The sequence below is a fragment of the Lepidochelys kempii genome, chromosome 6, assembly GCF_965140265.1.
Source record: "Lepidochelys kempii isolate rLepKem1 chromosome 6, rLepKem1.hap2, whole genome shotgun sequence".
In the NCBI taxonomy this organism is placed as follows: domain Eukaryota; kingdom Metazoa; phylum Chordata; order Testudines; family Cheloniidae; genus Lepidochelys; species Lepidochelys kempii.
This window is the reverse complement of record NC_133261.1, coordinates 80,191,736-80,212,563: the sequence shown is the minus strand read 5'-3', so window position 1 is coordinate 80,212,563 and position 20,828 is coordinate 80,191,736. Positions and strand designations below refer to the sequence as shown.

Here is a 20,828-nt window from a genome sequence, read left to right as displayed (position 1 = left end):
CCAACTGAGAATTGGCATACTGGAAATGTTTTGTTTGCAAGCACACTATCTAAATGTCATATTAGAATTCTTCATTAATACCACAGGAGAGAATTAGCATATAAAATTTGCATGAATAGAAATAATATTTCTCTAAGATTCTGTTTGACACCTATACTTTTTTTAAATAAAGGACTTCAATAAGTGATGCACATAAGCTCACAAGCCCTTTGCTACTGCTTCATTATGTCAGTAATTTTATTATTTATTGAAAAATATCACATAAGCTGGTGAAATGCAGCAAATAGACCTAAGATGACACGTGACAGCTGAATGTTTAAAAAAACAAACCACCACCATCCAACTAGCATTTGGAGAACTTAGTCCTTGTCAAGTGTTGTCACTAACAGTTACATTGTATTGGAAGTGAAAAGTCTTGAGTAAAAGGGATGTAGCAATCTAGAAAACATAACTCAGGTAACGACCATTTCAAGAAGAAATACAAGCGCAGCACTCCTTTGTAAGAGGGAGGGTTGACTTACGGAGGTTGGAAATATTTGTTTGTAATGTTAATAATTAATCTGTGTATGTCTGTTTTGAAATACCTAATCTTCCTGCAATCATAGGTTAGAATCCTAGGATTTAATCGGCCCTTTATCATTCCATTGAGGTCTATGAAATTAATGTGCGTGAGGGCTTTCTAATGAGTCATTAAAAACTGAGACGAAACTGGCGCTTTGTGGACATCAACAATTCCATGACACTTTTCACAAGAGGAGGATTTGCCTGAGTGTCCTGTAGCAAGCTTCTATTTTGCCTGCTGTTGAGTAGTGTACTGTAAACTGTCTGTCTGCCTGCTACTACCAGCCTTTCTAGAGTTCACTGCATTGCAGAGGTGATGTGATACTGCTCTACCTTTCTTTGACATATATTTTTTGCTCAGAACAAAATTGAGCATTACTCGCTGAGGCCTGTAGTCTGTGGATCATCGTTCTGGAATTAAGATGCTGAGGGAGACTTTCAAAGGCAAGAGCATATAGCTGCACTGCTTTCAGTGGGAGTTGGGCACCTCACTGACCTTTTACCCTTTAAAATCTCCCTTTTAGGCAGCTGTGGGATATTGCATTTTGTACAAATTAGGTACAGAACTCAGGCTCCTGGGAAATTACCAAAGCTGCCTTCAGGTTGGCCTCTGGTCAAGAATATGTCAGCAGATCTTGTTTCTGTTCCTGTCACAAGTGGTCACAAGACTGGTTTGATTTTGTGGAGTGATGCATTTCTGGTATGGTAGCAAAGACTGACTCTTCTACAGTGGCTATTATTATTTCAGTGGAATTGCAAAGTGGCCCTGAATGTTGCAATTTCCTTCTTTCTGAAGCTTGTGTCTAGTGATTTATACATGTACCTTATCTTCATATTCAGAGGTTGAACATATATCTGGCTGTGTTTCTGGATAAATACGTGTGTGTAAGTGTAAATATTTACAGCATATAAATAAATAATGTCCAGTCCTTGGAGCTGACTTTGCTAGAACTGTATCATCTGCTTTCACTAACCTGGTTAACTAATTTAAAATTATATACAGCAAGTAATACAGCTTACCAGTGATGATGAAAGAATAATTATATAGGCCGTCAGATGGGGGGAAATCTAGATCTGATAGTCTGGATTGTTTTTGCTCTTTGCACTTATAGTAGTTAGCTCTTATTTCTTAACCAAACATGATGGTTAGATGCATCTAAAAAATGTAAATGTTGGATTGGGAATAAGTAAAGGTATAAATCTGTTCCTGACAGTTTAGGCTGTACTTAGTTATAACCTTTTACTATTTCCCAAGAATAAATGCAAATGAAGAGTCTAAAGTTATCCCAACTTGTTTGTTTTCAAATACATATTGGTTAGGATTTTCAAAATTAAGTAAGTGGGAACAAAAGTCCCATTGCAAATAAAATCAATCCTTCAGTTGTGTCCCTTCAGTTATCTGCTTTCGCCATAGATGTTCTTCTACAACTTCAATATAAATAAAACATTGGATTACCAAAAAAATAGAAAATTACTAAATCAAACATACCAGCATAACTACTGTAACTAACATATTAGTTCAAATGTTCATGAGCTAGAGGATTTAAAATATCTACAAGGTGAAGCGATCACACCATTTTTTAAAGCTAATGCCAATAGGCTGATGACATGATGAAATGTAGTACTAGTGGCACCTTAGCTCACGAAAGCTTATGCTCAAATAAACTGGTTAGTCTCTAAGGTGCCACAAGTACTCCTTTTCTTTTGCGAATACAGACTAACACGGCTGCTCCTCTGAAACCTGTCATGATGAAATGTATAGTGCTGGCAGCTGGAAGTGCATATGCCTGAGAAAGGCACATCTTGGCAGTAAAAAGGCTTAATTACACTCATGTAAATTTTCACTTTTATCTATGAAACATCTAGTTTTAGTAATTCCTTGCTTTACGCCAATCCTTCTGTCCTCTCCCATACAATTCCATACAAACACTATAGTAACAGAATGTTATAGTTGCATGGTTTAGTACTCAGGAAACGCAAAAGTTAAAATTGTTTGTCAGAATTCGTCATAACATTTTTGATTACGCATTTGATCGTTGGGATTTGCCGATTTGTTGAAATTGAAATGTTTCATGGTGTCATGTGTCTGTGAAATTCCACCAGAAACCAGTGGTGTGTGATTTCCTGCCAGCTTGCCCACCTCCCTCCTCAGCACCCCAGTATTCTGGGCTTCTAGCTCCTCAGCGGCCAGACTCCCAGGCCTTCCAGGGTACTCATAGAATCATAGATCATACTCAGCTCTAGGGAAGCCCACCAGGCAAACTGCCTCAGAGTCTGGGCTCCAATAGAGAGAGTGGAGAATAGTAATTACATATTGCAGAGAATTTCAGGTGTTAGGGATTCATTCTGAAGTGGAACCAAACCAAATTTTGAAATCTCAATATCCTCACTGAAACAAAATTACTATTCTCTGCCCAGCTTTAGTTCTTTGAACCACGTTGCAAATATGCATCTTTATTAACTTTAATTACAATAATGTAATTAATAATTACAATTGTTAAATAGTTTCATATGATTTCAGGACAGGTTCAGAGAGGTGAGACTCCCTCCAATTCATAGTGCAGCTCTTTATTGGTAAATACCACAATATTCAGCTGTGCAGTAAAGCCTAAATCATCACCAAGGAAAATTCATTTTTAACTGAACAAATTAGGCCCTGGTGCTGCATAGATCCAAAAGTTAAAGGAACTACCTGCAGGGCATAGAGGTAAGCATGGGTATAAATCTTTGCAGGAACAGCCTTTAGATTGTAATAAGAGGTGTGTATACTTACATATTTGTATTGCATCTAATAAAGTGGGATTGCAATCCTGTCTGGTGCCTTGGGTTAGTACCACAATTCAAATAATAATAATGAAGATTAATTTGTTCTTTATAGTTGGGGTTTTTATGTGAACATTAGGGAAGTGTTTGAAATTTGGCACAATGATACCTACAGAACTCTTTCAGATTTCATGGAACAGTCTGATGTCAAGTGAGTTAAAATGGAAATACTTAAATAGGAGTAATGCATACAGGTATACATCTGTGGTACGTGGGCAGCAGAATACAGTGTTCAGAAAGGAAGCGTCAGGTATGCATTGAATCTGTTTTTTCAACATTTGAAATGACTTTAAACTGGTCAAATGAATCAGTCTCTTCACAAAGATTCATGTAGACAGCATTAGAGAACATCCACAATATATACTGTCTTTGCATCTCTCTCTCTCTCATATTACTTCCTTCCTCAGATTTTGTATGCAGAAAATCTTGATGTGATCTTTTCTTTCTCCCCTTTCCTATCTGCTGTCTTACTAAACTACCTGTGGATGTGATTTTAGCAGTGCAATGGAAAGTATATTAACTCAAACCTTAACTACGTGACTTTCCTCCAGCAGTCACAATGCTGTTGAACTAAAAACACAACATCCAGTTACCACAAACATTTTGTATTTTAAATGCATCCACTTTAGCATGTTTAGAAATTTACCTACTTTAAGTAATTTGGAATTGTGCAGTAGTTGATACTACACTTGAAGAACTTGCAACGCTGCCTGAATCCCAGTGAGGCGGTATTCCAATTTTCTCTATCTTTTCACTAGCAAAGATGAATTCTTAGGGACTTCACAGATCTTGTTCTTCCACTTTTACTCTTTTCATCCCTATTCAGAAAGCAGACAAATAAGTAATTTTTTTAATGTCAGTATAGCATTATGGGAAGGCAGTAGCACTCTGCATTTTGCCTGAATGTCTGGTCATCCTCAGCTCTAGTAAAAAGGATTCCCTAGCCAATTGTAGTCCATTGAAAAGACTCTGTCTTCAGCTCCTCATAGTCTAATCCTTCTGTTGAGTGTTTCAGCATCCCCCAAGATAGCAGTTGTCTCAGAAGTCTAAGTCATAAGAGGAGAGACTGTCTTTGAGTTAGTATTTGGGCCAGCTCATAGTCTTGATTTTCAAGTCTAAAAGTTGAGTTTTCCAAGCCACATTAGGGGATTTGGATCCTTATTTCCCATTAACCCATGGACTACTATGCTCAAGTGTGTTTATCTGATAGTATGGGATATAGTCTCCTTAGTCAGCTAAAGGTGGGGTTTACTGCCATTACAATTTGAGTGAAGGTGTGAGAGTAGTCCAGGAAGATTCCTAGACTGCATACTGTTTGACAAGTGGGAGCACGTACCTTTTAGGAAGGGTAGTAGGGTTATATGAAATCTACCATGTTTTTCTTTAAAATGTTTGCTGATACTCAGGGCTTGTCTACACTACCATTTATGTCGATATAATATACGTCGCTAAGAGTTGTGGAAACCCCTCTGCCCAAGCGACGTAAGTTACACCGACCTAAGCTTCTACCACCGACATAGCCACCGCTTCTCACAGCGGTGGAGTTATAATGCCGACGGGAGAGCTCTCTCCTGTTGGCATAGAGCATCTTCACCAGATGTACTACAGCGCTGATATACTGCTTCTAGTGTGGACTAGCCTTTAGTTAACAAGATGGCATTTCCAATACTTGTACCAAAAAATAAACTGTTCCCCATTCAAAATAGAATTAGTTTGCTGCCCACAGAAGGAGGCATCTTTGTCTAAAATGTAGCCGTTGACATGAGTTCTTCAGAAATGAAGCATACAGTTTTGATGAATGGCAAATAAAGTCTCAAATGACACCACTCTATCAAAGACATTAAAAGAAAATGTGACTACAGTTCCAAATCTTTTGCCAAAGAAGATTTGTAAAGACCAAATGAATTCACAGTGTATTTAATTTTGTTGGCGATACATCAAAGCTCTTTCTTTTTAAATTGGATAACACAAAAGCAAGAAAACTGGAAAAACCTTTTAAAAAAAAAAAGTCATAATCTGATTTTTTAAAAAATTATCAGGTTAATGCAGAGTGTCCCAAAGCGATCAAACAATGGGCTTCTTTCCAAATTCTACCTGTTCAGTACTGTGTTACCTCTCTAGATACAGTCTTCAGCTAGATTAATTAAATTGAAACTGAATTATTAAATGATAATGTGGACATATAAATTTAACTGTTTACATTAATAAATTCTACTGAAATATAAAGCTAATATTGATTCTTTCCTTTACCCAGCCTAGCAGTCGCAACCAAAAGTAGAGAAATAGCAGGTTTGCCACTATATTCAAAGACATTTTGGATGTTCTATAGGGTAGATGCTGGCTTCTGCTCCACGGGCATGGAGGGCTGTCTTGAAGTACAGGTGTTTAAGTTCTATCATATGCAGAGCTCAGCTTAAACATCTAAACTTTAAATATGACAGTAAATGGAATCACAGTTGTAACAGAGAAAGGTGCCAAGTGGTAGATGATATTCAAATATATAAATAATATGAGCCAGATCTTTCTCTCTTATGATTGTATACCCTATGTAACCTGACTAACTTCAGTGCTGTTATGCCTGATTCATATTGGTATAAATGGGAGAAGAAATCAGACCCTATGTAAATATTATAATCAAACTTTTTTCTTTGGCTTAGCATTCAGAAATACCAGGCACCTCTTCACAAATGACCCATTAATAAGTCAGAACTCTTAGAACTGCTGTGAAATTGTACTTTTTTTGTTTTTCATAAAATGACTGATTGAATTGAATATGAAATTGTCACCTTTTAGATATTGTAAGAAAATGTGAACTTTCACTGTATACCACCAGGTCAAATTCCTGCAGAGTTTCTATTAACCAGACAAGCTGGTTAAAGCTTCAAAAGCAGTTAGGCAGCACAATTATTTCCAAACCAATTAACTCCCTCTTGGAATTGGTATACAATTATTAAAACACACTGGTATATTCTTTATTTTGAAAGGGCCTTTCAAATTGTGAAACATGAGAATTTGTATATTATAATAGTCCAGTAACTTTCTGAATTCAGTTTCTATTTTCCTGAGCTATTCATATTCCAGCAATAATATCATCTGGCCTAGCTCAAGTTCCTTCAGTTAAAACCTGCGGAGTAATTACTCACATGCAACTAACTTGTAATTACTCACGTGCAACTAACTCATGCCACAAATCTACATTTGTGGCATGAGTTAGTTGCACGTGAGTAATTACAAGATCATGCCTCCAGAACACATTCAGAACTATCATCCTACCTTTTATTCTTTTCCCTCTGTTTTTTTTGGCTCCTTTAATTATTTGCATTCTGTTAGAGACTAGAGACCACCCACTAAGTACAAGGCCCCATTTTGCTAGGCACCATACAAATACATCATAATAAATAGTCCCTGACCGAATGAGGTTACAGTTTAATTAGGAAATCTATGACAGAGCTGGAAACTGAACGTAGATCTCCTGAGTCCCAGTTCAGTGACTTTACCACAAATGACCAACCTTCCCCTCTGTAGCAGAGGCCTTAAATATAGATTTTTCACTCTAAATTATTATACTGGTTCCAAACTCCTCTGATATTTTTATGTTTGTAATAGCTACTGTTTATAATCAGAATTTTGATCTATAACTGTGAGGATTTATATGCAGTACTTCTATTAAAAGAAAGCTGGTCTCATTTTTGTGGGCAAATAGTTAATTGGCCAGAAAATGTAGTTTGGTGTTGACTCTGAATATAGCAAATAATTTTGGCCCAAAAAAAGGAGGGGGGAATTCTGAAAAAGTCAAAATGTTTCATTTCAATATTTTCAAAACAAAAGATTTAAACTTTTTCTTTTGAAATGCTGTTTGAAGTTTAGCTAGATTTAACTTAAGAACATATGAACAGTCATACTGGGTCAGTATCCTGTCTTCTGACAGTGGCCAATGCCCGATGTTTCAGAGGGAAAAAACAGAACAGGTAATTATCAAGTGTTCCATCCCCTGTCACCCATTCCCAGCTTCTGGCAAGCAGAGGCTATCCTCCATGAATTTATCTAGTTCTTCTTTTAACCCTTTTATAGTCTTGGCCTTCACAACATCCTCTGGCAAAGAGTTCCACAGGTTGACTGTGCGCCGTGTGAGGAAATACTTCTTTATGTTTGTTTTAAATCTGCTGCCTATTAAATTTCATTTGGTGATCCCAAGTTCTTGTGTTCTCAGAAGGAGTAAATAACACTTCCTTATTTACTTTCTTCACACCCATCATGATTTTATAGACCCTTCTCCTATCCTCCCTTAGTCGTCTCTTTTCCAAGCTGAAAAGTCCCAGTCTTATTAATTTCTTCTCATACAAAAGCTGTTCCATAGTCCTAATCATTGTTGTTGCCCTTTGCTGAACGTTTTCCAATTCCAATATATCTTTTTTGAGATGGGGCGACCACATCTGCACGCAGTATTCAAGGTGTGGGCGTGCCATGGATTTATAGAGAGACAATATGATATTCTCTGTCCTATTATCTATCCCTTTTCTTAATGGTTCCCTGCATTCTGTTCACTTTCTTGCCACTGCACATGCAGTGGATGGTTGCAGAGAACTGTCCACAGTGACTCCAAGATCTTTCTTGAGTGGGAACAGCTCATTTTGACCCCAGCATTTTATAGGTGTAGTTGGGATTATATTTTCCAATGTGCATTATTTTGCATTTATCAACACTGAATTTCATCTGCCATTTTGTTGCCCAGTCACCCACTTACCCAGTTTTGTGAGATCCCTGTGTAACCCTTAGTTTAGTCCAAAGCAAACTGCAATCTTGAGAAGTTTTGTATCCTCTGCAGATTTTGCCACCTCACTGTTTACCTCTTTTTCCAGACATTTATGAATATGTTGAATAGGACTGGTCCCAGTACAGACCCCTGGGGGACTCCACTATTTTCATCTCTCCATTCTGAAAACTGACCATTTATTCCTACCCTTTGTTTCCTGTCTTTTAACCAGTTACTGATCCATGAATGGACCTTCCCTCTTATCCCATGACATCTTACTTTGCTTAAGAGCCTTTGGTGAGGGACCTCGTCAAAGGCTTTCTGAAAATCTAAGTACACTATATCCACTGGATCACCTTTGTTCACATGTTTATTGACACCCTCAAAGAATTCTAGTAGATTGGTGAAGCATGATTTCCCTTTACAAAAACCATGTTGACTCTTCCCCAATCAATCATTTTCATCTATGCATCTGACAATTCTGTTCTTTAGTACAGTTTCAACTATTTTGCCCGGTACTGAAGTTAAAAACATAAAAAAAAAAAAAAAAACACACCTGAACAATGTTTCATTTCTGGTTGAAAGAAAGACATCATTTCATCCTCAACAATGTGTTAAGTATTTTGTTTTGGCAAGAAAAATCAAAAATATTATTTCTGGTCAACCCCAAATGAATTTTATTTTATTTTTTTCCTGATCACCTACCAAAATGAAAAATCACTTATTTGCCTAGCTCTGCTATTAACCGTACTGAACTGTTGTTACATAATTCTCTGGTGCATTGACATAAGAGTAGTCACTAAATGAAAAATAATCTGATCTACTGAGAGTTTGATTAGTTATCACCTATTGCTGTACCAAGACCATCGGCATGGAGTTGTCAATGTGACATAAGTTGCCTTAAACATAGGTAGTTGCTTGTTTTATATTTCTATGCCCTTGTGATCTAGTGTACTATGAAAAGATAGCCAGAATGAATGTGTGTGTCGTGATGAGACAATTAACTTTGTCTTGCAGTTGTGCTGAACAACACTAAATTTATTGTATAAAATAGTTCTACAAGCAAGGGAAAATAGTGAATGAGACACTTGACAATTAGACCCTTTTATGGGCCTGACACCTTAATTATCAACATATTCAATACTAACATAGACTTCTTACTTTCAATACCTGTGCTATATGGCAGCCATTTTTTTTAAAAATCCATTGATTGACACATTCAGTTTATTATATTATAAAAGCATTTGTATTGAAACTGATCATAAGATTGGTTCTATTATTTTGCTTCACTTTATCTTTCATTTCTCTCATTAGTCTTTGTCCAAAGTGTGTGTATACTTTTGTATAATAGGTACAGTTTTGTTTCATGGGTGTTTTCTAGGTCATAGAGCTAGAGAAGTGAAATTTTGTGAAAATAGTGCCAAAAAAAATCCTCTCTCCTCCCTTGCCCCTGCAACATGTGCAATATTTTTTGGCTTAAGATTTGAGAGGTCAATTCTGAGACTGAAAAGAGGAAAAGCTCTCAGATGACCTTTGGTTTATGGAAAACAACCTTTGACTTTGCTTCTTCCTTAGGAAAACATATGTTTTTCATTGAAAAGCCAGAACTTTTTGACGGTGTTTTTGAAACTGCTTTAAAAAAATTCTTTCACAAGAGCAAATATTTCTACAGCTCTAAAGTTGAAATTTGGAGCTGCACCATGTTGCAAATTTTTCCAAATTGATTTACTTGTTACCACCACCACCACCACTATTAGTTGCATTAATAAGCACCCATAGGAAGGTTTGGACTTGTCTGAACTACAAACCAACATATTCTCAACCTGGGTTTTACCAGTGTAAATGAGTACAGTGAGTTTGGCCAAATTTGCCGATATAATATATGTTGATCCTATCGCCCTTTAAGAGCTTAAACCTGAAAGAACATTTAGTTATCAGAAGTTTTGTGTGTCTTGAACAACTTTAGCTACTGACTTCTAAGTGGTAGCTGTTTGGTTTTTTTTCTGTTGGCAATGCATTCCTTTACATGTTATGTGGTTCTTCATTTAGTCACAAGTCTTTCCACACAATAGACTCTTACTCATGGAGACCAAAGCTTTTTCTCATTGCATATTTCCAGAATGTTATGTAGACAACAGAAGGTGAAGAAATATAATTTTTATGAGTCATTTATTTTAACTACATTTTGGTCTTTTTGGCCTAGTTAATCCTAGAAAAGGTTTGCTGATATAGCTATACTGACGCATCCTCCTTGTGTAGACACAGTTTATACCGGCAAAAGAGTTTTTCTGCCAGTATAGCTTATACCCGTTCCCCAAATTAACAATATATACTGGTTTATACTGACAAAAGCACTATTTTTGGCAATATAACTGAATCTATGCTAGGGTTTTTGCCAGTTTAAAAATGTCTTGCAAAGTCAAACCTCTCACTGACATTACTTTACTGGCAAAAGTTTTAATGGCATTTTTAATGGGACCTGACTAACCTACTGTATGTGTGTGAGAGAGCGAGAGAGAGGAACCAAATTACAGAAGTGGAAAACAGTCAAGTGAAAATACAGACCCTCAGATACTACATAGGAGAAAGACAAATCAAATTGTTCCAGTTGCAAAGAATGTTGGGAAATGTTGGAAAGAACTTTTAGCACTGGTCAATACTCTCAAATATAACCTATTGTCAGTAATATCCATGCCATAGTTTCACACTTGTTGACGTCCTATCACTGAAATCAAATCATGTCCAAGTACCAACAGAAGCCCAGAGAAAGTATTCTGCATGCTGTACATTTAACACTATGGTTTTCTTGGTTTACCCTTTCTAACTGCTTAAATATTTGCTCTTCATGTATAAATACACTGTTTCTACGCTCCAGCAGGAGCCCTGCTACTGCACCTCTTGTGGACAGGAGAACGCTCGATTCCTACAGTGTGTGGAAGTGGCTTCCTTGCATCCTCAGATCATGCTTTCCACTTACAAAAAGCAGTTGAAAACATTCCTCTTCCCTACAAAGATATTTCACGTTTGGATTGGTCAGCTTCTTTCCCAACCCATATCACTTTAATTTCACATTTGATACTTAATGTTTTATGTGGCGGCTGATGTCTTAATAGTGTTATATTTTAAACTGTTGAGTGTCACTTCAAGTAATCTGAGGAGCAGACTCATTATAAACTACAGAATTTCCAAGAAAAAAAAACACATGCAAGGTTGAAATCCCTTTGATTTCGTGGGGCCAGTATTACATATATATACACAGAAATGTTTAGGGTGTGTGTGTGTGTGTGTGTGTATATATATATATATAAAAAATATATAGATGGATGGATATATATGGAATATATGTTGATGTGGTATAAATGTTCTCTCTCTGAGAGTTTGGAACAGCAGCTTTATTCATGAGTTGCAGAGCCAAGAGTAAATTATATCTGTAAAGAAGCCTTATTAATTAGCATGAGTCCAGTTTTACAGGGTTCAGAGGGAGCTATAAATGCCTCTTTAAAATGACCTAAAATGCTTTTCTTTTAAACTCAGATATGTTTTACTAGTGTGACAAAGTCATTTCTTCTATCTAAATAGCTAACTGCACACATTTCCTCCTCAAAACAGACAGGAATCGTTAAAATGTTTTTGATAATGTACACACAATTAAAAATGAACTGTAATTCTTTACAAAGCAATCCCTGTAAGTAATATAATTGACACACAGTTAAAACCCGTGGGTAAGTCAGACTGAAATGTTTCATGACATGGCTAATAGAGAATGTTATTAACGTTTTATGAATGTGTTAAAACAGATCATGCAAACAAGCAAAAATTATATCGCTGGAGACCAATTAGTCTCTTGATCTGACAGACTGACTCCTATGCTGATCATTATGATGACAACATCTGTATATGTATTTTTCTGTGTGTATGATGTGTTAAGAGCTTACTTTTCTTATGTTTGATAAACGGCCTAAAGCAGTCACACGGGAGGGGGGTTTGTGTCCTTGTGCTAGTGCTGTTCATTAGGATCATGATACATTTTGCATATCATTTAGAAATGCTAATAGAAATTGCTGAGGGATGGAGAGGGGTTTTATTTCTCTGGTTTATATCACACTACAAGGAATTAAGAAATGAAATGTCTAGATCTGTGCTAAACAAATTGGATTGCCAATTTATTTGTGGATATTGATTTATTTGTAAAAGTGCAGGTTGGCTTCTTGTGAGTAGAGAACTGCGATAATGAGAGAGGCCATCGTCAATAGGAAAAGCTTCATTAAAAGCCATCTTATTAAGCCACTTGCTTCAGTAACTTTTTAGGCACTAAATTTGGATCTGCTTGTGCTTTCATGTACAGTGAAATTAAACTGAAGAAGAGAATTAGCTCATTATCCTTTTCTGTTTTTCAGGCTGAAATAATTGGGTTTAACACACACACATTTCGTTGACATAATTTAGTTAAAAAACATACATGTTTTTTTCATTTTATCTTCTAGTATGCAGTTGAGCTAGATAAAATTGTGTGTCTGCCCTTCTCAGAATGGTAAAACAGGTAATTTTTTTTAAAAAGAAAAATTAGTAAGACATTCTCTAGTTCCATCTACAGCAACCTGTTTTACTGGGCCACAGAACCTAGAAGCTTTGATGCGGAATTTAGGTCAGACTAGTCACCTGGTACATGGGACATTGGTGGTTATTTAAAAAAAGCTCTGTTTTGGACCCCAATGGAAACTTGCCCCTCTTTGTGTTTTACCTGAAAGTTGTGACCATGCAGCATCTGTGATAACACAAAAAGAAAAGGAGTACTTGTGGCACCTTAGAGACTAACCAATTTATTTGAGCATGAGCTTTCGTGAGCTACAGCTCACTTCATCGGATGCATACTGTGGAAACTGCAGAAGACATTATATACACAGAGACCATGAAACAATACCTCCTCCCATCCCACTCTCCTGCTGGTAATAGCTTATCTAAAGTGATCACACATGCACTCAGATTTAAACATCGTGGAGCTGCAGGCAAGGTATTCCCAGTCACAGGCCCTCAGCTACACACCTCAACTAATCCACTGCACTAGTCTGATAGTGCATGATTATGCTGACATCCAAGATTCATGCAGGCTTTTTCCTCGGGGGTAAAAAAGAAAAGGAGTAGATAATCTTACGGTTGTGGGGATTTTGAGGCTATGCTTTTCAAAGATATGAAAGGGTGCCTTATATATTTGGAATGGATAACTTTCAATGGTGCCAAAAAGAGCGATTAAATATGAGTGCTGCATAGTCTTCTGTACAGAATGGGAGAAGATGGCTCACATTTCAGCCACTTTATCTTTCAGTGAAAACTAGGTGGGGACAAAGTTAAGGGACCACCCTCTTCCCAGAGAACAGAATAGAAGCATGGACTGTCTTTTTTGCTATTTTTTTTAAATGATTTAGCACTTGTAAATACTGGCTGATTGACAGCATTAGATATTAACTCTGGGCATGCACAGTTCAGGCATATCCTCAACTGCGGAGCTGAATTTTATGGGGACTTTCAATCATGTTGGTTTTCTTCCTAACAACACTTTAATACTTGGGGTGGGACGTGGAGGGGGGAGAGAGTTGTGAGTATTAATACTCCTAGAGCCAGTGTGACGGAAAAGCTTTCCTGTCACACACCTCCAATAACCCTTTGCTATGAAGGGAACGGGAGCCTGCATTATCATCGGCTATTTCAGCTATCTGGTCACTAGCTTTAAAATACATTTATTTTGAGATCCATGCTAAACTTCCAAATAAACTGCAGTTCAAATGGAACCAATAGCCAGAAACTAGGCACCAAAGGCAGTCAAATAATAGCTGCCTCTGCAGGTCACTGAATACAGCAAAATGTAACAAAATAGCACCTGGAGACAATACAATGCCATAAGAGCATAAGAAGAGAAATAACCTAATTACTTTTGCCTGCTGACAAAATCAGAGTCATATTGTTCTCTGCTGAAAAGTATTAAATACGGAATTTTGACCTCTCTCTCTGAAAATATTTTGAAGAATTTCTAGGTGTGCTACATTTTTAGATTGACAATAATACAATACCAGCAAAATATCCATCCTAATGAACCATTTCCAAACACTAGGGTTTGGATTTTTCAAAAGCACTCCATGGTAGTCTAATTCTGCTCCCATTGAAGTCAATACTGTTCACTTCAGTGGGAGCAGAGTTAGCCCAAAACTGAGTGCTTTTGAAAACGTCATCCTAAAAACCAACACTAAATAGTACAAGAGGTTGGAATGCTGCTGACCACACCTATGTAAAAAGGGAGGTTATTTCCTTTGGCATATTGCCCGGTACATGTGTTTATAGGACAAGCCACCTGAGCAAAAGCCAAAATAAGCTCTCATGAAAAAGCAATACAATCAGTTTTACACAAGAAAATTATCAGCTAAACAAGAATTTCTGAGAAATATTGAAGCAAACAACTGCTCTGTGAAATCGGATAACTCTTACCGCCAAAGTATTCTCAATGTCCTGAAGGAGTCTTCCTGAAAAACAGTTTCTCTCCCCCTCTACCAATTTCCAGCCCTAGATATCTTTATGTATCTGTCCTCCCAAACTACTGGGCAAAGGGTAGTTTTGGAAATTAGCCAAGCAGTTTTTCAAATAGTTAATTTCCACCAGACTGATAGCTTATCTAGTGGTTAAAGCAGAAAAGTAGGAGTTATATCTAGATTCAATTCCTGACTGTCAGCAGCTTGCTGCGTGACTTAGGCAAATTACTTATCTTCTGAAATAGATTTTAAAACATTTTGAGTCTCTCTGATGAAAGCCACCAAGATTATTATATCAACAGATAGAAATGGGAAATACCCAATCCTTATTAGTTTGTTACATTAAAAAGTTAAATAGTTAGCTTTTAATCATGAATTTATGACAATCTATTAAGAGTATGAAATCTACAGGTATCGTATTGTGGCTTTAAATGGGAAGATAATATTTGTAGTATAATGCATACACAACACAAGCAATTAGTATGTTCATGAGGGCATAGAACCCTGTATTGAGGAAACCAAGGTAGAATGCCTGGAGTTTTAAAGATTTGGAGATAGAGGTGGTAGGTGGACAAGAAATGGAAGGCTGTTTCAAGATTACGGAATCGCATGAGAGAGTGAAAAGTTATACATAAGAAAGGAAACCGGGGAGGGGGCAGTAAACAGAGCTAAATCAGAGAAGATGGGGACGAGGAAGAAATGAGCCCAGAGACTGCAGATGGAATGAGTCTGGGCAGAACCATAAATGTGATGCTTGAATTTGCTGTGATAAGACATGGTGGGAAGAAGACATGATCAAACAGATAAAAGATGACTGCAGCAGCACCATTTTCTATGGAGAGGTGAGATGACAGATGGCCAGGTTTGGCTGAGGGTTTTAGCAATAAGCATAAAGAGGGAGAATACAGTTCTTGGTGGTGAGAAAGGGGGGAAAGCAACAGGATGTAATGAAAGCCTGGCTATGAAGAAAAGAGAAGAATCACAATGAGGTTATGCACCTAGGGCATAATGAAGGCATGGAGCTGCAAAGAGTGTAAAGAAGGGAGAAAGCAGACAGCGATTTGGAGGAAAGATGATAAATTCATTATTCTGAATATAATAAACTTGATATGGTGACAAGGGGATCCAGGAGGAAGTGTTGTTCAGAGTTGCAAGACTCTAGCCTCTCAAGGAGTACAGCATTAGATAACCTTACATAATAGAGATATTGTATAGAATTTTAAGATGAGCTGTTACATTAGTGTGGTGAATTTCTGTGAACAGTTCCATTGACTTAGTCAGGTAGTATCCTGAGATGAACTACCGTCATACAGTACCGTAATTTAAAAGATAACATGCCACTAGCAGTAGCACACCATGTTCATTTAGCTATCAGTCATAGTTACGCTTTCTTATGTTCCTAAATTATATTGTTTTAATGTGGTTTGGTCATAATCTGTTAATGATATGGTTCAGGACAAAATCATGTTGGTGGTCAGGTTTAAGACAACCAAACCCAGATTAGCTAAGGATTCATGTAACTAGATGTCATGTAGTTGGGATGGATTATCAGACATGCTATTCTAGAGTGAGTAAATTAAGGGGTGTAAATAACTTCTTTTAATACTTAGAAGAAAAATCTGATAATGTTTTCACATTTTTTTTATTCTGCACTGTGTGTTAACATTGGGTTGCTAATGATACATCTGGCATTTCAGGAAACAGCATACTTCATTCAGCAGCAGACAGTGTGACCAGTGCAGTACAGAAGGCAAGTCAGGCTTTGAATGAGCGTGGCGAAAGGTTAGGTCGGGCAGAAGAAAAGACAGAGGATATGAAAAACAGTGCCCAGCAGTTTGCAGAAACTGCACACAAGGTAAGATTCTTAGTGGAATGGGGATCACAGTAGCTCAAAATGGTGTTTCATGTTTGTTGACCCTCCTCTGCAGGAGGTACAAGTTGCTGGGAACTTTTCAATTGATCACCAAGATTCACAAGTGTGTGATTCCTTTGTCTCACAACTGTCCCTCAATGACAGGGAAATTCTGGTTTATAATTTCTCTCTCCTATGCAATAGAGCTGGTGTTCTAATGCTTCCCTTGACTAGTTGTAACTTCCATGTTACAAAATCGAAACAAAAATGTTTAAGTATTTATTTCATCCCCATTCCATGCACACATCTTTCAAGCTGATGTCCCGAGATTTATCCTGAGAGTAACCAATATTAGTTGCTATAGTACGAGGGTTACTTTGTTGATGAGCAATTGAAAAAGGAACTGATTTTATAATCTTAATGTCCATTTTATGATAAGGTGAACATCAGAGGAGTTGCAAATGGTATCTCAGCAATATCTTTTAGTCTCTTTCATATTTCAGTCTAAAACTGAGATGGGAAAAGAATAAGTTTTCATTCTGATTTTAAAAAATGACTGCTTGTTGCTGGAAATATGATTTCCCTGCAAACTAGAAAGGGCTTATCTCTTATAGTGCTGCCTACAGAGACCCTGTGCTGTTTGTAGATGATGGAGAGTCGCTGCTGAAGAGTACACATTTGTTAATCTGGCAGTTTCTGGTCTAATTCTCTGATCTGGCAGTTTCTCCGGCTCCCGGTCTAGCTGTTGTATTCACATCTAGCTATCGGGGCGTAAAATACATTCAAAAGTTCTTCTAGGATGTCACAGGGTGGTAAGATATGACTGCAACTAGTGGCCAAGGCACATGAGAGAAAGAGAAAGGGACTACCTGAGACTGCAGCAGCATCCAATGTTGGAGGGTAATTTTCCAAAATAATTAAAACTTTTACAGAACTTGCAGTTTGAAGAGAAGGTTGGTTTATTTTAATAAGCAAATGCACCTATCCTGTCTAGATAGATGTTTAGATTTTCATTTCTATACATTAGTGTATAGTAAGAACCCTTCAGGAACCCAGAATTTTTCCTCCCACATCAGTTTTGACTCGTTTCATTTTGCAAATTTTGGTTCACCTTTGTACTAAATATGATAAAATGTGTTGCCAAATTTGCCCAATTTCATTTAGTTCCTTGTTTGTGCATGAGTATCATTAGCCATATTAGCATAATTCTGGAAAATGTGTATTCCTCATAGTGTCCCAAAATGTGTCTTGAATTGCAGTGTACATGTTGTAATCTATTTCATTCTCATCCTCATCTTTTTTTCTTAAAGAGTGACTGTAGTTGAGCTGGTTCTCTTAAGCAGGGCATCTACTCTACCATTGCTAAGCATTTGATACTGAAGATACTGCAGCATCTCTCAAAGTACATTATGTGCCAGGGATGAAAGTGTGCAGAAGTCATATGATTGATACTAGCATGGTAACTACTGTGTGTTCATTACCAGAATCGAAAGCGACCTTAGAAATACTGTTGCAAGGGAGTGGGGTAGAAATTGATACTAAGCTGCAGTGTAAAGGAGGCTTTCTGCATTTAGAAATGCCTTCCAAAAGCACAGGGATTGGAGGGTGTCTGTGTTCCAGATGTCAATACTACCTAATAATATACTCTGTAGAGTAATACAGTAAGTTACTTGTCAGAATAAAATCCATGTATATGCTTCAGAAACATGGAATTTATGGCCTAGATTTATGGAAGAGTCTCTACTGTTCAAGAGGAGTTACTAGCCCCCTCCGTCCCCCAAGTGCTTTTTCAGGGTTGAGTTGCACGGGTGCCTGCATCGAACTGTGTTTTGAAATTCTAAAATTGGTTTATTGCTCGCTCAGGAGCTGGCAGAGTTCACGAACATTGAATCCACTTCCATAGAAATAGATTTGTCTTTGTGCCAGTTAGCAAGCATTATTGAAGGCAGCGGTCAAGACTCACCAGCGGCAGTCCTTCCCCCTGGCAGATACTGACTGCTACTCATTTTTATTGTGTTGGAAGCGGATAAAGGAAAGTGACTACTGTAAGTCTTAGCCCACTCCAATTCAAACTGCCATATAGAATTCTGTGAGGGGATCTAATAGGTGTGATTGGTCCCCCCCCCCCGTGTCTCTCACACACCCCACAATGCATGTATTCACATGCTTTCAAAAAAGAGAGAGATCGAGATTGATATTATAAATATTTGGCCTGACTTCCATCTTTTTTGCCAGTGATCCCTCAACTCTCGCACTGAGATGTCCGACAGACTTACCATCATATGTGGAATCCAAAATGGTGGAAAAGAAGCTTCCCTAAGGGCAAGCTCCATGGTGGCCCACTGAGCATGCTGATGAAGTGAGCTGTAGCTCACGAAAGCTTATGCTCAAATAAATTTGTTAGTCTCTAAGGTGCCACAAGTACTCCTTTTCTTGTTGTACTACAGTATATCCTTTTTTTTTTTTTTTTTTTTTAAACCTACTATGTATGCAGTGGTTAGATGCCAGTAGTACTTCACATTCAATTGCGGCAGTAGGAACAGTAGAGTCTGGGTAGGCAGCAGCAGCAGGGTAACTGCTAAGATGAAAGAGAACAGGAAACAGCCAGGAGCTGTGCTGTCCTTCACACTCTTCTCCAACCCATCAATTGCACAGTGTAGGACACAGCCTTAGAGGAAAATAGAATGAAAGGGAGGAAGAACAGACATTTGGTAGCAGGGGAATTAGATGAATTTGGGAGGGAAAGAAGGGGCCCATTATGAGAAGTTGTTGGTTATTTTCATAGAATATCAAGGTTGGAAGGGACCTCAGGAGGTCATCTAGTCCAACCCCCTGCTTATTTTATTTATTTCTATAGCACTAGTAGTATGAGGTGTTTGCAGTTGTCCTTGTTGTAGGTGTATATGTCAAATTGAGACACTGGGAATTTAAGATGTACCGTATGTTTGGGTGACCTGGATGATAGTGTGTCAGGAGGCTGAAATCTGGGCTCCTGTTTTCTCTGCCCCTAGCTGTGGGCACCAGGGAATTGCAACAGCCCTCACTTAGAAAATGGAGAGCTGCAGTTCAGAATTCATCCTCTCAGGCAGGGCATCACTACCCAGTTCCTGCAAGTCTTCCCAAAATCCTCTGGAAGAAAGAGGGGGTTGAAGCCCTGATATTTGCCACATAGAGAAACAAGCAGGGGAAAATATTATTGGAAATGGTTTACATTAAAGGGCACAAATGGTCTTTGAATGGAGACTTCAACAGTTCACCATGACAATTCACATTAAAACTGTCACCGTGGCCTCGAACAAAAGTGATTACCCTCCCGGAATTTGTCGGTCCTTACCACCCTATTTCAGATAACTGGACAACAATATGATAAGTCAGTATATGATTTCAGTTGCAGCCCATTTTAATGAAAATAGCACAGAACCTGCAGTGATGTATCCATCTGTCCTTATCACTCATTGAAAGTGTGCAATGAAATACAAAAAAAAAGTCAATTTTTCACTTACTCATCATTTTGCGGTGCCGAATTTGAGACCCCTTAAAGAGGTGGCTTGTTTTTCAGAAGGTAGGTGCTCAGCACTTTCTGAAATCAGGCCTTTTTCAGGTCTGAAGTTGGGTACCAAAAATCACTAGCCATTTGAGAAAATCAGGGCCATTATTTTTTGTTTGTTTATGTAGGTGTATACAAAATATAAAAAGTTCATATCCAGATAACTAAGTATCTTTGTTATATGTTAAAAACACAATAAACACATACAAACATAAATTAAATGCAGTGCAATACAAACATAAATTAAATGCAACCACTTCCTTATGAAACTTAAAATATGAACTGTCTTAAAGCAGGAATTGTGATTAGCCCTTTCAGATATGTACAGCTATTTTTTGGCCCCACAACTCTTGGCAGCTCTTACCGCCATTCATCAACTGATGGATATCCCTACAAGCTTACTTGAACACATTGTGGCAGGTAACACTAAGTGACATTATAAACCCCATCACAGTCAAATGATTTGGTTATATACTGCAGCTTTCTGGGCTTCAGTTCTTGGAAATAAACTCAAATAATCCAGTGCACACAGTAACCTGGGTCCAGAAGGAGTTCCTTGATTTTAAAAAAAAAAAAAAAAAAAAAAAGCATTCACTTTTTTAGAAGGGAGTTAAGGCACAGACACCTGAAAATATACCATGAAAATCCTGTTGCGGATAGTGTTAAGTTTCCAGCATTTCACTTTTCCATAAGTTCATGTTCTCAGATCAGATACAGACCTGATAATTGTTGGGCTTTTTAGTTCACTGCAACCTGGTTCAGGATTGTTTTGTT

At 37.6% G+C, this 20,828-nt stretch overlaps 1 protein-coding gene across 1 annotated transcript in view; it reads left to right on the top strand.

The window, feature by feature from the left end:
* The window catches only part of STXBP6 (syntaxin binding protein 6), a 209,446-nt gene that overhangs the window by 181,454 nt on the left and 7,164 nt on the right, over window positions 1–20,828 (top strand). The window contains exon 5 of the mRNA XM_073348899.1: window positions 16,353–16,510. Within this exon, the coding sequence (XP_073205000.1) occupies window positions 16,353–16,510 (158 nt within the window). The remainder of the gene's footprint in view (window positions 1–16,352; window positions 16,511–20,828) is intronic.